This window comes from Scyliorhinus canicula, chromosome 30, assembly GCF_902713615.1.
Source record: "Scyliorhinus canicula chromosome 30, sScyCan1.1, whole genome shotgun sequence".
NCBI lineage: Eukaryota > Metazoa > Chordata > Chondrichthyes > Carcharhiniformes > Scyliorhinidae > Scyliorhinus > Scyliorhinus canicula.
Genome location: NC_052175.1, coordinates 9,769,473 through 9,785,429, shown reverse-complemented (window position 1 = coordinate 9,785,429; position 15,957 = coordinate 9,769,473). Strand labels below are relative to the sequence as shown.

Sequence of the window (15,957 nt, the reverse complement as noted above, 5' to 3'; positions counted from 1 at the left end):
ACCCGATCAGCCACAACATGAATTCCAAATCCAAATGAGGATGAATATTCTACGCCGGATCATCGAGGCAGGGTCGGTAAAGGATAAACATGCTCAATCCTGACAGACACAAAACAATTAGAAAATGCTGCTGGGTCAAATGATTATTTATGGGAATATCTCAGAGGAAACATGACCCAATTCTGAACACAAAGCAGGAAAATCCGTGCTGAAAATTCTCTGAAAGACTCCTCAGGAACTCAAGTCACGGAATCTTCAGCAGACTGGTGAGGAATGGAAGGTGGAAGACAAGAGCGAGATACATTCAGGTTGTTGTGAAGAGTCTGGTTAAAGGAATCACTGCAGCACGAGTTGTGAAATTAACTGTACTCAGAGCTTGACGTTTTCTGAGTAAATGCTTGACCTTCCATTGCGAAGGAGCGGGGGAGTAAACTTGCAGCAGAGAACGGGTCTGGCAACAACGAGGCGCATTGTCTGTGACCGCAACTGTTTGCTGTGAGCGTTAAAAATACCTCGCCTACAGCCCTTTTGGAGCTTTGCAAAGCGCATTGAGATCTGGACATCAGTGCCCGAGATTGTGACCACTCTCTGCTTGAGATGGAAAATGATGTTCGAGCCAAAAGCTCTCTGTGGTTTTCCTGTTTTTACAGTTGAGGCGCTTCACCCACAGAACTGCATTCAGAGGTCACGCACTGGCACTCAATGTGAAGTTACAGACAGAATGCGGGGTTACCACCCAGAGTGGATTCATCTAAACAGAGAACAGGCGGGTGCACAATCATGCTCATTAACAGTATGTTAATTAAAGTTATACCGATTTCCTATTTCCCCTGCCCTGTCCGAGATTTGAATAAAATTAACTGATCCCTAACTTTATTCACAATTGCACAATGTCTTCATGAGCGTGAAACTGGGATCGCACTGTGTAACGTCGACACACAGAGAACACGGCAACACACGAAGGGAGATGGGAACAAGACACAAATTGTCCTCTTAACCGCACCGTGGCCTGGGACTTTATCGCCATTCCTTTACTATCCCTGGATCAAACCCCTGGAGAAATAAGCCTAAATGTTCGTGTGCCGACATGTCATGGACTACAGAGGTGAACAAACCAGCCCCTGATCCCCTTCCAAATGAAGATTTAAAAATACATCTTCGGAACAGGCCCTTCGGCCCTCCACGCCTGGTCTGAGCATGATGCCCTAACTAAAAAGAAAACTGCTGCCCTTGCTGGTATTCCTCTATTTCCCCTTCTTCATCTGCCCATCCAGATGCCTCTTGAATGTTGTTGATGTGCCTGATTTCACAACATCCACTCTCCCCGCGTTCCAGGCACCCACCACTCTCTACTTGATAAACATACCTCGCACATCGCCATTAAACGTAACTCCTCTCACCTTGAACCTGTGTCCCCTTGTAATTGAAATGAAATTAATTAAAAATCGCTTATTTTCACAAGGAACTCCATTGTATTTACTGTGAAAAGCCCCTAGTCGCCACATTCCGGCGCCTGAAATGAGAGGCTGGTCGGGAATTGAACCGTTCTGCTGGCCTGACTTGGTCTGATTTAAAAGCCAGCTATTTAGCCCTGTGCTAAACCAACCCATTTCGTCCACCCTTCGAAAAAGACTCTGAGTTTCCACCCTGTCTATTCCTCTCATAATGTAAAGACATTTAGGGATGGACAATTAATGCCGCACTGACCAGCGATGGTCACATCCTATGAACGAACGAAAATAAATTGGTGACCTCTTGCTTTCGTCAGAAGATAAATGCTAATCTTTGTATTTAGAAAGAAATACTTTCTTAATTTCTCTCCTCTAATGTGTTTCCTTCTTGCAGCTTCTAAGTCATGTTCTCTGTCCGGCATGTACTGAATTTCCACTGATAATGCTTTCCAAATGTTTCTTGCGGCATATCTTGAGGAAAATGTGGGGCATTGCATTGGTAATGTCGACCACCAGTAACCTTTAGTCGCGACTTTACGAACAGATGGCATGCAGGCTAAATTTACTCGAGTATCTTCCCTCTTCTCCGTTTAGTAACGTTGTCTACAATTTATCCAAAGAGGAAATGCTTTTAACGTAACCCTTTGGGAACGCTGAATGCAAGTCGTTTCTGCTCGAAATTTTGCTTTAAAAATAAGACACTCACTCAACAGCAGAATGTGCGAATGTGAACGCGGCTGAGAATCGAAATACAACCCAGTTGACGAGAGGCCCAAGGTTCAGATATGTCCCTGATGCTACTCAAATGTTTGGTTTATTGGATCTCTGAATAATTCTAAAGCAACGCCAATTTTCATGATCTTGTTGGTGACATTCACTAGAAAACACACAGAAGGCTACGGAAGAAAATTATTCTGATTCTGTTGAATTGTTTTTATATATGCCCCCCCCCCCCCCCGCCCCACCACCACAATTACAAAAAGGATATTGGCATGGAGCAAACACGATTTACAAGAATGAGAGCAGGGGCAAAATGTCATAAATAAGTAGAAATAGGGAACAGGCTGGAAATGTTTAACTGGCGAAGTCAAGGGTGAGGGACGGCCTGGTAGATGTCTTATAAGTTGGATCAGCAACATCATCCCAATGACAATCTGGGATGGATAAACTTGAGTTAATTACTAACTACAATATTCAGCATAGACCCCTGAAGTCATTCTTCCACCCAGCCCTCTGAACTACAGCCAATCAGATTGATGTGAGGTCTTCTGTTTCTTATCAGCTGTGACACCAAGGCGGTGACAACAGTGCAAATGAACGTCATATTCACCAAGACACCGCTCACAGAATGGTGTCATACTTTCCAGAGAACAGATCGTCATCGTTTCCATCGGATCTCGCCCTGAGCTCGTGTCAGTCTGTGGCCACTCCGGCCGCAGTAACAAGCGAGTGAGAACGAAAACGGGGAGCAGTCTCCGGCTCAAGATGGCGAAGGAACATTTCCCCCTGATCCTCATTCCGCTGGTGCTGAGGGGTTACGGTGAGTAAGCGGCGGTTGGAAATATAACCGGAATTCCCTTCGTTCAGTAAAATGTGAGAATGCGTGTTTCTTGAAATAAAACTGATCCAGTGATCATGTGAAGGAATTTCACGGGATAGTGCCAATAAGTTTGCTACTTCCAACTATAAACCGAAGCGAAAATAAATCGAAGAATAAATCTCACCCAAAACTCTGTAAAACAGCAATGAGATTGTTCTTAAATTACAGCTGCAGCGTTTCAAAGCGGATGTTTCCAATCTATCAATAATCATTGATAACGAACCAATAATCTCTCTGGTTACAGACTCCGAGCCCACTCTGTCTCACATCCCCTTAACATTGACCGCTGAAGTCGGGCAGATCGTGGAATTAACCTGTCATTACAGTTACGAAGTGGAAGTGGTGTCTAGCTATGTCTGGTATAAACAAGGAGTGGGTGAAGCACCGAAAGCAATCGACATTTCATCCTGTAACGGGGCGGATTGTAAGTTTATTTCTAAAAAAGGCAACAGCAAAAATATACTGATTCTGGAAATCCGCAATGTCCAGGCGAATGATTCGGGTTCCTACTACTGTGCTGAGATGGATAGCTATGCACCGCTCCAGAAAGCAGCTAATCTACTGGTTGGAGGTAAGAGAACAATTGAAATGAATTCTGATCATGCACAGTATTATCATTTTGTGTGAATCAATCGTTGACTATGTCTCAATCTGTGTCCAGACAGTTCCACCAGTAAGACGGCGGTGCTGATATTTGTGCCACGGTGGGAGGAGAATTCCAGGGATACCGTCCCCTTGGTGTGTCTGGTTAGTGGAATTTCTTCGAACCGGATTGTTATTTTCTGGAATATTTCCGGCATGGTGGCCGAGGGATCGAGCGATCCCGGTACACTGGAGGAGGACGGGACCTACAGCATCATTAGTCAGATCATGGTGTCGATGGATATGTGGAGTGACGACGCTGTCTGTACTTGTATCGTTCAACTGGGGTCTCCAAACAAAAATTGGACGAAGAGCGTGTTGTTCCCCAAAGCAGCAGAGACAAGGACAGGTGAGTTGGCGATCTTCACAATAATGGTTTCAATTCAAGTTATAATCAATAAGAATGATTAGCTCGAAGCTTAGACTCTCAAGCCTGTTAAATAAAAACAAAGGCTTTCCAATATGTATCCCGATAGCTTTGTCACATTTTCCCTTGAAACTAGAATCTGGATTTCCTTTCCGAAGTTATTGAATTTGCATCAACCGCCCATTTTACGCAGTGGGCTTTGAAATGGAGTTGTGATCAGTTCTCCACTGGATGGGCTTCACAAACAGAAACCTGACAAAAGTGGAAATTTTTGTCTAAAAATGATTTGTTTTCTGAGACATTCATTAATTTTCTCTGAATCTCATTTTCCAGAATCCATCATCCGTGTAATATCTGCTTTATTGGTTTAATCCTGCTTCCTGAGTCACGTAATGTTTTAGAACATTAAACACTGGGTCTAACACTTCACATAAATGTCATTTTCAGAATTTATCCCAAGTGCATCACACAGACTTTACTTGGGCAGGCGAATCGGAGCTTTATTGTCACAAACAAATGGTAGGGGCAGGGCGATTACTAATGCACGCAAAGCTCTCGACATTAGCAATAAATCAGAGATTAGAAGAAGGGAGCTGTGATGAACATTAGCAAAACTCTGGTTCAGCATCAACTGTAGTATTACGTCCTATCTGGGCACCAGAATGTCTGGAGAATGTATTAGAAACAGTGCAGAAAAGATTCAAAGGAATGGTATCACGGGTGGGAAAATTAAATCACGTCCATAACCGATAGACACTGATACTGTTCTGCTTGGAGAAGTTTGAACAGATATGTGATAGTGGCGTTTAAAATCAGGAGGGATCTGGGCAGAGTATAGAGTGAAAATCTGTACCCCGTGACCGAAGGATGGAGTGCCAGGCGATACAAATGTGATGTGATTGGGAAAGAAATGAACTGCAACAAAACGGTGAACCCTTCTGTACACCGAATGTTCATCATTGGAACACACAGCCTGAGAGTGGCGATCGAAAGGGAATTGGAGAATGGCGAGAAATGGAAGAATGTGTAGGCGGAAGAGGAGCGGTAGGTGGGTGGAATTAAGCGGGTTGATGCTGCAGAGAGGTAACAGAGAGTTGGTGGGCTGAATGGCCTCCTTCTGTGCTGCAATTATTCTCTGATTCAGTAATGTTTGGAGATGGAAATGGGAAGATCAATTAATGCTGTAAGTTATCCGGAATCATTGAATCTTTAAATTGAAGAATCGAGTGTAAAAAATGCGTCAGAAAGCACTGACTGGCCACGTTCACAGTATTGTGATCAGCTGCACACAGCTTTTTAAGGGATAGAGTCACAAGTCTACCGAGAGAGCCGAGGAAATTTGTTGGGAACTGGCCACTTCAGTTAATGTGGAGAGACTGGAGAAGCTTGGACTCTTCTCCATACGTAAGAGAATGTTAAGAGGAGAAATGATCGACGCCACGATCAACCAGAACGTTTCGATGGAGTAACTAATTGGAACAGTGCACAATGGCAGTAGGTGAGAAAACAAGGGGACACAAATTGAAGATAATCAACAAAGAACTGGGGATATGTGGAGAGTGTGATTTGCACAGAGAGTTCTTGTTATCTGGAACACGCGGCAAAATCATAAATAATAGTTACTTTCAGAAGGGACTTTGCAGAAATATTTCATGGGGAGCAATGTGCAGGTCCATGAGAGAAAGCTGAGGGAGTTTGACCCAATTTGGATAGAACGTTCAGAATTGACTCAAGGACAGCATCATTCACTATTCCGAGATATTTCTAACACGTTGAACATAATTAATTCACCAGAACCCAATCAAAGGGCGGCACGGCAGCACAGAAGTTAGCAGAGTTGCTTCACAGCTCCAGGGTCCCAGTTTCGGTTCCCGGGCCGGGACACTGCCTGTGCGGAGGCTGCACGTTCTCCCTGTGTCTGCGTGGGTTTCCTCCGGGTGCTCTGGTGTCTTCCTGCTGTCCGGTGACGTGCATGTTAGGAGGATTGACCATGCTAAATTGTCCTTCGTGTCCACAAAGATTAGGTGGGGTTAATGGGTTCTGTGGATAGGGTGAAGGGTGCTCTTTCCGAAGGCCGATGAAAACTCGATGGGCCGAATGGCCTCCTTCTGCACTGCAAATTCTATGATTCCATTTCACGTTTTACTATCATTTCCAAGGGCCTTAATTTGCCCCTTTCAGTCCCAAGGTTCGGGTTCCGACTTTTTACCTGAGTTGAGTTTCCCAGCAGAGAATCCCAGGAGATAAGGATGTGACAGAGGAGCAGATTCTAATTGTTTTGTCTCTGCAGAATGGTGCAGCCGGGCCCTTCCCGCTTTCATCACTGTCCTGGTGGTTCTGCTTCTCTTGTTGATTCTACTTTCCATTTGGATTTGTAAAGGAGGCAGATCAGGTGAGGAATCCGGTGCATGAGGGATATTGCCGTGATTGCTGATCCAATGTTATTATCTTCTCCTGATATTATTTTGCTAATTATAGTTTCTTCTTTCAGGAAAATTGGACAACAAAAGCCAAAATGAAAAGTAAGTAACTGAGCCATTTGTAAACTACATCACGGACACTCTCTTTGCATTTAGTATTGTGTGATGTCCAGTTCAAACCCAACTCTGATGTCAATGTTTCATGTTGATATTCTGTTCGAAATATGAAGATGAATCTAAACGTGCTGCACAATTAATTATTTTATCAGCTATTTCTGGGACCTGGACCAGGATCTGTCTGATCTAACACTTTATTAATACTTCTTGTCCTTGTTCCGTTTTAGCTTGAGAGAGACAACACAAGCTGTGTTGAGGCTGAAAGAGCGACACACGGGTAAGTTCAATTGAAACATCGGCACCGATTAAATAGCAAATTGCGGGAATTCACCGATTGATAACTGGACTTTCTGCCATCAAAATATTCTTCAATCATATCATTCATGTTGGTGTCAGGAAACGGCCAATTATTGATTATTAAATCTGCCGGTAATATACCAGGTAGGAAATGGACGCGAGACGACGGGCTTGTCCACCATTGGCGAATTGGGCTCCATTGACTCGTCATCTGACAATTGATGCATTGAGGGGCCGTTGATCTATTACGGGTACACTGGCCTATTTGTAAAGCTTTTGGATTGACTGAAATTGACAATTAGGGTGAATTGATGCCTTGAGCCCTTTGGCGCATTGATTCGTCATTTTCTTCGCCTATCTCCAGCTGAATATCTATTCGCCGAAAGAACATAATATTTAAATTTATTTTGCATTCTTTAATCCCTAGGCGACCACCGCCAAGCACAGACCCAGAGATTAAATGACGGTGCGTTACGGGTAAGTGCAATTAATAGTTTGTCAAGCTGCCCAGATAGATTGCTGATTTTTGGAATAATGTGCACCCCATACCACGCTAGATATTTCACGCGGTTGGCCGAGCACATTCTAGAACATAAGCATTTGTTTCAAATCACACTCGTCGCATTAAGTAAAATCGCAACATATTTCTCTGCGGTGGCAGGAGTGGAGGAGCGCGGGTATTGTGTTGCGACTGGGGAGCAGGGAGCAGGATTTGACATCAAATCCCTCAACAAACATCCAAATTAAATACATCCGCGGCACCCTTATTAAATGGATGTTCTTGGAACCCTATTGATTCCGAATGGGCTGCCGAATTTATTTCATTGAAAGCTTTGAGGAGAATTTTGAAAAGTTGCTGTCAAGCGACCAGAGGCTTGCAGAGCTGCGAAAGGCGCAAAATATGAGCAGTATATATGTGCTCCCTGATTTGGTGCTTGAGCCAGAATCATTTCATAAGGTGCCTGGATCTTCACTTAAAGTGCTGGAACGTTTAAAGCAACGGATCGGGAGATGGACAGTGTGATAAGAATGGTCAGCGTGCTTTATATTTCAAGTTAGTTTATTTAGGCACTGACAGCATGGCCTAAATGGCCTGCTGATGAGCACCCCCCCCCCCCCCCCACCCCTTCTCTGCGTTTCTTCGGTGGAAGTCTCTTTATTGTGTTTGTGTTTCTCTCTGGATATGGATTTATCTGCCGGACCCTATAGATAACACACGGGGAAACATGATCATCAGATTCGCTCTTTAACAATAAATATGTGGAATAAAAGTAACAGTTACGTCGCCCCAGTTGTCGTCTTTTCCATTGACCATGTCTGCTTTAATTTATTTTCCATAAACATGAAGCAGCACACTTGCAGATAGATACAGAGGGGAACTGGAAGATGATTCAACTGTGGTTTTCAAAAGGGGATCTGTTAGATGTTTGAAGGGAGGAGAATTGTTGAAGATATGGGAAATGTCAAAAAGACGATTGCGCTAACTGACTAGCACTTTCAAGGAGCCAGGACGGATTGAATGGACCGAATGCTATCCTTCTCAGTTGTTTCATTCTGTCACCATTGAAGTCTAATTCTTTTCGGAATAATTTGACATCTATGTTCACTATTTTTGAATGTCAATGCTTCATATATTTCCCAGTCTCAGGGCGGACCTCTCTACGCCTCCCTGGATTTGGCCGCATTGGAAAAGAGATCAAAAAAGAAGGCAGGCCGCAGATGAGAATGGACGGCTTTTCCTTGATGAGTCCTGGAGGAGACAGGTTATGCCGAACAACCCGATGCCTTGTGGAAATAAACATAGAACCAAGTAGACTTCTATCAAGCAGCTAAACTCTCCCCGTGCATTGCGCTAAACACTGATTCCTTTGTTCAGTGCAGAGGACAAATTGTTAAGAATCATTTGTGATAATCCATAGTAATCAAGGTATGGCAGAATTCGAGAAAACTGCAGTCACAGAGAGATTTCTACGATGATTGTATCGTTCCAGTTGCATTTCATTTCAAATGTCGATATGTAAATATAACTAAATTAATGGACCATTAAACGATGTTGCAATACGTCCAATAATTGATAAAATGACATCTGCGATTTCTGTTGAGTTGAAAATATCAGTTCAGGATTCAGGTGGGTTGCACGGGCTGAGATGTGAATTGGGGAAATTGATCAAACTAACAATAGGCCCAGGTGACCGTAGGCTACTTCCCCTTTGAGTGGGACAGGTGACTGGTGGTGAATAAACCTAATGATCGCCACACCTCATGCGAGCGGCAAAGTTTCAGGAGGCGGGGCCTTCATGAATATCCTCATCCCGTATGGGAGTTTGGCTTCGTGAACACACTGTCGAAGCAGATGTTCTAAACAGGCCCTGAACAGTCAGGGACAGATGTGGGGAGTGATGTCTGAAATTTCCCATGATTCTATTTTTCCTTTAAACAGGAAGTATTGATTGAAACCAACATGTCAGAGGTGGAATTTTAGAAAGAAGGGATGGATTTGGAACTGTGCCCTCGACAAGCGGTAGATTTCCTTGTTGAGTCAGGAGCAGTTCTGAGCTGATCATTAGGAATTCAGTCTGTCATGTTAGCGCCATGGCCTGATTCCATCTCTATGGACTTTCGTCTTGTTTTGCCTAGATATTCCAAATTATATCTCCATTCTGATTACTCCGCATGAGCAGATACAGCATGTTACACTGAGTCACAACAAAGATATCTCCCCATATGAATAAACTCTTTCAATATCAATCTCCGAGTAATTTCCCAACCAATCTCTTGATGATTGGAAATTAACGCGTAACAGCATTCTATTTGTTAATGCGAATTTAGATAGTGCGGCAGGAGAAGAGGGGACGAACGGGCAGTTGCTTGCTGGAAACGGCCTTGCGATATTGCGAATGATGTCGAGGAATAATAATAATAGCGTTGAATTTCCCATGCAAAAGTGTACACTTGTATTTCGTTTCACATCCAGTATAGCAGTAAAAACTCTTCAAAAGAGTAGATATTGCTTGTATGCCACGATTCATACTTTTGCGAATATTTCTCATGTATACATACCACACACGCATAAGATATTTCACTAAATATCTATTAAAAACAGCAAGTTAAATTAACATTATGTTATTCAGTGCTTATGGTACTGGGAACAAAATACCTCTTGAGCCGATTGTTCCATGCAACAGGCATTATAAAGCATCGGCTCAAAGAGTGCGAGGGACTACCGGTGATGGTCTGGACTTTCCTCTGAGCTCCTTTGTGAAACAAACTATTGAGCTGCGTCTGCTGTCTACCAAAGTTTTTACCTGAAGTGTTGACAATTCTGGCGAGAACACCTTGGTTGTTCACACTGAGGTAACCACGGGCAGAATGCCATGTTGACCGTTAAAATACTGTGCACCAGATCTTTGCATACATTTTCTGAAGCATTATGACTCATTTCAAAAACTTTTAGTTTCTAATTAAAAACAAACACTGACGAACTCTTTTTAAATGTGCCTCCGGTGTTCTCTCTGTGAAGCTCAGCTTCTGGGCTGCGTGCGTTCACAGACACTTGAAACACTTCAAACTGTCCGTTGATCATTGAGATACACATTGCAACACGTATGTAGGCCATTGATATACAAAAGTAGTGCTTTGGATTGATTATACGAATCTGAAGAGCATTCAATTGGCGCGATTTCTGAAGAGTGGCCATACGTTCAAAGTACAGTCGAGGGAGAAAGTGGGAAATTGAAAATGCTGTTTAATTTCATCATGGAAAGTCAATGTATCATAGCAAAATCAGAGAAAAGTCACGGTACCGAAGGAGGCCATTTGGCCATCTTGTCTATGCCAGCGCGAGGATACTCAGATTCCATTCCTCATCCCACTATCTCCCGCCAGTCACGTGTATTCTACTTACAGATCGAGTTGACAATTCATAAACATAAGGATAGAAAGAATAAGATGGATGAGATATCTTGGTCAGATAATTATACGTGTACACAGGGACTCGTAATTATAAAGAGATGACACAAAAGTAGTTCAATAAACGAGTGAGGTTTGACCCTCCCAATCCCGCCCTGTAAACATTCCAGTAGATAGTTAAGGAATTGTATCCCAAACTCCTCACCAAACATAGGAACAATCCAAGCAATTGAAGTCTTTGGTGTAGTGATGAGGGAGGCGATTGGACAGCTTCTTGGGATGGGGAGTTACTGTTCGATCACACTTGCACCTCGAGTCCTGATTATTAAAGAAGGAATCGCAGGTTTACCCCGTGCGGAGAAAATTGGAGCCATTGCACCGACCAAGGGCATCCCTCAGAGCTCCTTCCTTTCACAAATAAATTATAGAATCACTGTCCTGGACAACCGCAATGAGCAGAGAGTCGATTTATACATGTCAAGCCGTTTATTCTAACATTAAACTACTTCAGGTGCTGCCGTTCATTCAAGCAGATCGGACATGCTGTCAAACAAGCCTTGTGACTGTGCACCTTTTGGGTAGTTCAAAGTCAGAGAGTCTGAATTGACGTAGTCTGGGACAAAACTACCTGAGACAAAATAACTGTGAGAGCCAAAACCAGCGGTTCTGTTGTCGCAGGGCAAGTGACGATATTCCCAATGAAGGATGGGGTGCAAGAGTAAACTATAAAATATCCCGTTCCCTCATTCATGAATCCAATTTGAATCAAATGCCGAGGGTAACAATTGAATGGTGAATCATTGTGCCTCTCACAGTTATTGTGTCTCAGGTTGTATTGTCCCAGACCCCGATTATTTAGGATCTCTGACTTTGAACTACCTAAAGGATGTGCAGTCACAAGACTTGTATGGCAGCATGTCCGATCTGCTTGCATGGACGGCAGCACCGGGTGTAATCTAGTGACAAGATACAATCGAATGAATACCAGGACAAAGAGAGAAAGTGACACCCTTCAGGACTAATGGAAGTATAGTCGATGTTGCTATGTAGGGAACGCTGCAGCTAAATTTCGGCAGAGTAAGAGCTCTGAATCAACAATGTGTCAATGGCCAAGGTCATGTGATTTTTAATTGTCTGTGTTCAGGGCCAATGATTGATCCTGGTACACGGGGGCGAACACCTTCCTCCCCAACGCTCACACCACTGACACACACACACAGACACACACCGCTCTTCCGCTCAGAGCGAACATGTATTTCTGTACAGCCCAGAAGTGCTTGGCAAGGCTTTTCGATTTAATATCTCATACCAGTATAAGGGAGTAATAGTAAGGGAGTGATTTCCTACACGGGTGACGATATCAATTGCCTATCACCTGCAATTGGACTGTTCTGAATGAGGAATGAAGAGCTCTGATCTGGGAAAGAGCTGCAGCAGCGCACTGTATATTCCCGACCTGCATTATACCTTACAAAATGCATGACCTCGCATTTGTCCGGATTAAACTCCATCAGCCATCTCTCCGCCCATCTCCAAACGATCTCAATCCTGCTGTATCCTCTGACGATCCTCATGACTATCCGCAATTCCACCAACATTTGTGTCGTCTGCAAACTTACTAATCAGACCAGTTACATTTTCCTTCGAATCATTTATATATATTTATATATATAAATATATATATACTACGAACAGTAAAGGTCCCAGCACTGATACCTCCGGATCACCACTAGTCACGGCCCTCCAATCAGAAAAGCACCCTTCCATTGCTACTCCTTATGACACAGCCAGTTCTGTTTCCATCTTGCCAGCTCACCTCTTATCCCGTCTAACCTCACTTTTTGTACCAGTCTGCCATGAGGGGCCTTGTTAAAGGCCTTACTGAAGTCCATATAGACAACATACGCTGCCCTGCCTGCATCAGTCATCTTTGTGACATCGTCGAAAAACTCTATCAACTTAGTGAGACACGACTTCCCCTTCACAAAACCGTGCTGCCTGTCGCTAATACGTCCATTTAATTCCAAACAGGAGGAGATCATGTCTCTAAGAATTCTCTCCAGTAATTTCCCTACCACAGACGTAAAGCTCACCGCCCTGTTGTGCGCTGGATTATGCTTGCTGCACTTCCTAAACAAAGGAACAATATTGGCTATTCTCCAGTCCTCCTGAATATCACCTACAGACAGTCTGGATCCAAAGATGTCTGTCAATTTCCTTTCCAGCCTCCTTCAGTATTCTGGGTAGATCCCATCGGGCCTTGGGATTTACAACAAAGAACAAAGAAAAGTACAACATAGGAACACGCATTTCGGCCCTCCAAGCCTGTGCCGACCAGGGTGTCCGACGAAATAAAATCTTCTGCACGTCTGGGGTCAGTATCCCTCTATTCCCATCCCATTGATGTATTTGTCAATATGTCACTTAAAAGTCACTATCGTCCCTGCGTCCACCACCTCCTCCGGCAGCGAGTTCCAAGCACCCACAACCCTCTATGTAAACAACTTGTCTCGTACGTCTCCTCTAATCCTTGCACCTCGCACCTTAAGCCTATCCCCCGTAGTAATTGACCACTCTACCCTGGGAAAAAAAACCCTGACTATCCACGATGTCTATACTCCTCATAATTTTGTAGACCTCTATCAGTTCGCCCAACAACCTCCGTCGTTCCAGTGAGAACAAAACGTGTTTCCTCCACCTCTCATAGCTAATGCACTCTGTGCCAGGCAACATCCTGGTAAATCTCTTCTTACTCCTCTCTAAAGCCTCCTTCTGGTAGTGTGGCGACCAGAATTGAACACTATAGTCCAAGTGAGCCCTAACTAATTTTCTATACAGCGGCAACATGACATGCCAATTTTTATACTCAATGCCGCGTCCAAAGAAGGCAACCATGCCGTATGCCTTCTTGACTACCTTCTCCACCTGTGTTGCACCTTTCAGTGACCTGTGGACCTGTACATCTAGATCTCTCTGACTATCAACACTTGAGCGTTCTACCATTCACTGTATAGTCCCTACCTGCAGTAGACCTTCCAACATGCATTACCTCACATTTGTACGGATTAAACTCCATCTGCCATCCCTCCGCCCAAGTCTCCAAACCATTTAAATCCCGCTGTGTCCTCTGATAGTCCTAATCGCTATCCGCAATTCCATCAAACTTTGGGTCGGCTGCAAACTTACTCATCAGACCAATCCCATTTTCCTCCACATCATTTATATATACTACGAACAGCAAAGGTCCCAGCACTGACCCCTGCGGAACAACTCTGATCACAGCCCTCCTATCAGAAAAGCACCCTTCCACTGCTACTCTCTCCTTCTGTGACACAGCCAGTTCTGTTTCCATCTTGCCAGCTCACCCCTGATCCCGTGTGTCTTCACCTTTTGTACCAGTATGCCACGAATGACCTTGTCAAATGCCTTACTGAAGTCTATACAGACAACATGCACTGCCCTGCCAGCATCAGTCATCTTTGTGACCTCTTCGAAAAACACGATTTGGATAGTGAGACACGACCTCCCCTTCACAAAACCGTGCTGCCTCTCGCTAAAACTTCCATTTGCTTCCGAATGAGTGTAGATCCTGCCTTGAAGAAAACTCCAGTAATTTCCCTACCAGTGACATAAGGCTCAGCGACCAGTTGTTCCCTGGATTATCATTGCTACCATTCCTGTGGACGGTTTTTGATGTTACATTTTTCTATATTGATTTGGGAAGCTTAATTTACCTCACCATTCCTCAATATAATTTACAGGAAGTTGGAAAAATACTGGTGAATATAAATTGCAGCAGGAGCACGTTAATTTATGTGGAAACTCTGTCCAGGTTCAGGGAGCAGATCCAGATTGCATTGATGTATCCACTTAAATCTATTATTAAAATAATCAATGGATCACACCGAGTGACAGCTTTGCGCAAGTGATTGACACACAGACGGAGTGAGACACATCCAGAGTGGGAATTTGGAACTTGGTAATTTGGTGCAGCGTGGGAGAAGGTGCTCTTTCCCTGCTGCTTTATTCTCTCCCTTTCCTCTGGCCTGTAATTTTTAATCTGCTGCGAGAGAACCAGGGAACATCTGGTAAATTGGAGATATAAGTTATTTTTATTTATTTGTATTACCTTTTCAGAGTGCGTGGCGGGGAACGGGGTGGGGGGGGGGGCTGATGTGCGCTGAACAAAGTTGTGACGTGATTGGCTGGTTAGGAAGCTAAATTTAAAAATTAAGCATTGTTAAACTAATTGGACATAATTAGTGTAAGTATTACTTAATTATAATTTAGAGGAGGGTCTAAGCCAGAGATCGGAGTGTGTTGTATTTAGCTTTCACATTTATAGTAGAAATCTAGTGCGAGGAAACATAGAGTCAACAGTAACATTAAAAAAAAAGTTTAAGTTTAATTTGCTAATTAATTGACGTAGTGTCAATTAGTGGGGTGCAGTGCCCTGACTGTGAGATGTAGCAGGTCCGGGAGGCTTCCAGGGTTCCGGATGGCTTCAGCTGCAGAAACTGCACCCGACATGAGCTCCTCACAGACTGCATGGTTCAGTTGGAGCAGCAGTTGGATGCACTTAGGAGCTTGCAGGTGGCGGAAAGTGTCATAGATAGCAGTTATATAAATGTGGCCACACCCAAGGTTCAGGCAGAGAAAGGACAATCAGTCAGTGCAGGAATCCCCTGTGGTTGTCCCCCTCTCGAACAGATATACCCCTTTGTATACTTTCTGTTGGTTAGTCTATCAGGGAAAATAGCAGCAGCCAGAGCAGTGGCACCACGGCTGGCTCTGATGTTCAGAAGGGAGGGTCAAAGCGCAGAAGAGCAATAGTCATCATGGACTCTATAGTCAGGGACACAGATAGGCGTTTCTGTGGACGTGGAAGGAACTCCAGGATGGTATGTTGCCTCCCTGGTGCCAGGGTCCAGGATGTCTATGAACGAGTAGCGGGCATCCTGAAGGGGGAGGGAAAACAGTCAGAGGTCGAGATACATATTGGTACAAACGACATACGCAGGGAGTAGTATGGGGTCCTGCAGCAGGAGTTCAGGTAGCTAGGCAGAAATTTAAAAAGACAGGGCATCTAGGGGCGTAATCTCGGGATTACTCCCTGTGACACGTGCCAGTGAGGCTAGAAATAGGAAGATAGAG

General features: G+C 44.0%; 1 protein-coding gene and 1 long non-coding RNA gene across 4 annotated transcripts in view; one reads left to right on the top strand and one right to left on the bottom strand.

Moving 5' to 3' along the window:
• Positions 1 to 15,957, bottom strand: part of LOC119958659 — a 208,592-nt gene that overhangs the window by 6,801 nt on the left and 185,834 nt on the right. The gene's annotated exons all lie outside the window — the stretch shown is intronic.
• LOC119958655 (immunoglobulin kappa light chain-like) overlaps positions 1 to 15,957 on the top strand; it is a 275,168-nt gene that overhangs the window by 188,397 nt on the left and 70,814 nt on the right. The window contains exons 1-8 of one of the 3 annotated variants that reach the window (XM_038787201.1): positions 2,794 to 2,991; positions 3,296 to 3,622; positions 3,713 to 4,042; positions 6,351 to 6,452; positions 6,552 to 6,582; positions 6,825 to 6,874; positions 7,322 to 7,371; positions 8,537 to 8,842. The exons of 1 other annotated variant lie outside the window; for it this stretch is intronic. In XM_038787201.1, coding sequence (XP_038643129.1) covers positions 2,937 to 2,991; positions 3,296 to 3,622; positions 3,713 to 4,042; positions 6,351 to 6,452; positions 6,552 to 6,582; positions 6,825 to 6,874; positions 7,322 to 7,371; positions 8,537 to 8,617 — 1,026 coding nt within the window. In that variant the 5' untranslated portion in view covers positions 2,794 to 2,936 and the 3' untranslated portion in view covers positions 8,618 to 8,842. Of the gene's footprint in view, positions 1 to 2,793; positions 2,992 to 3,295; positions 3,623 to 3,712; positions 4,043 to 6,350; positions 6,453 to 6,551; positions 6,583 to 6,824; positions 6,875 to 7,321; positions 7,372 to 8,536; positions 8,843 to 15,957 lie in introns of those variants that run through there. One more of the 3 variants, XM_038787199.1, reaches the window with a different exon arrangement.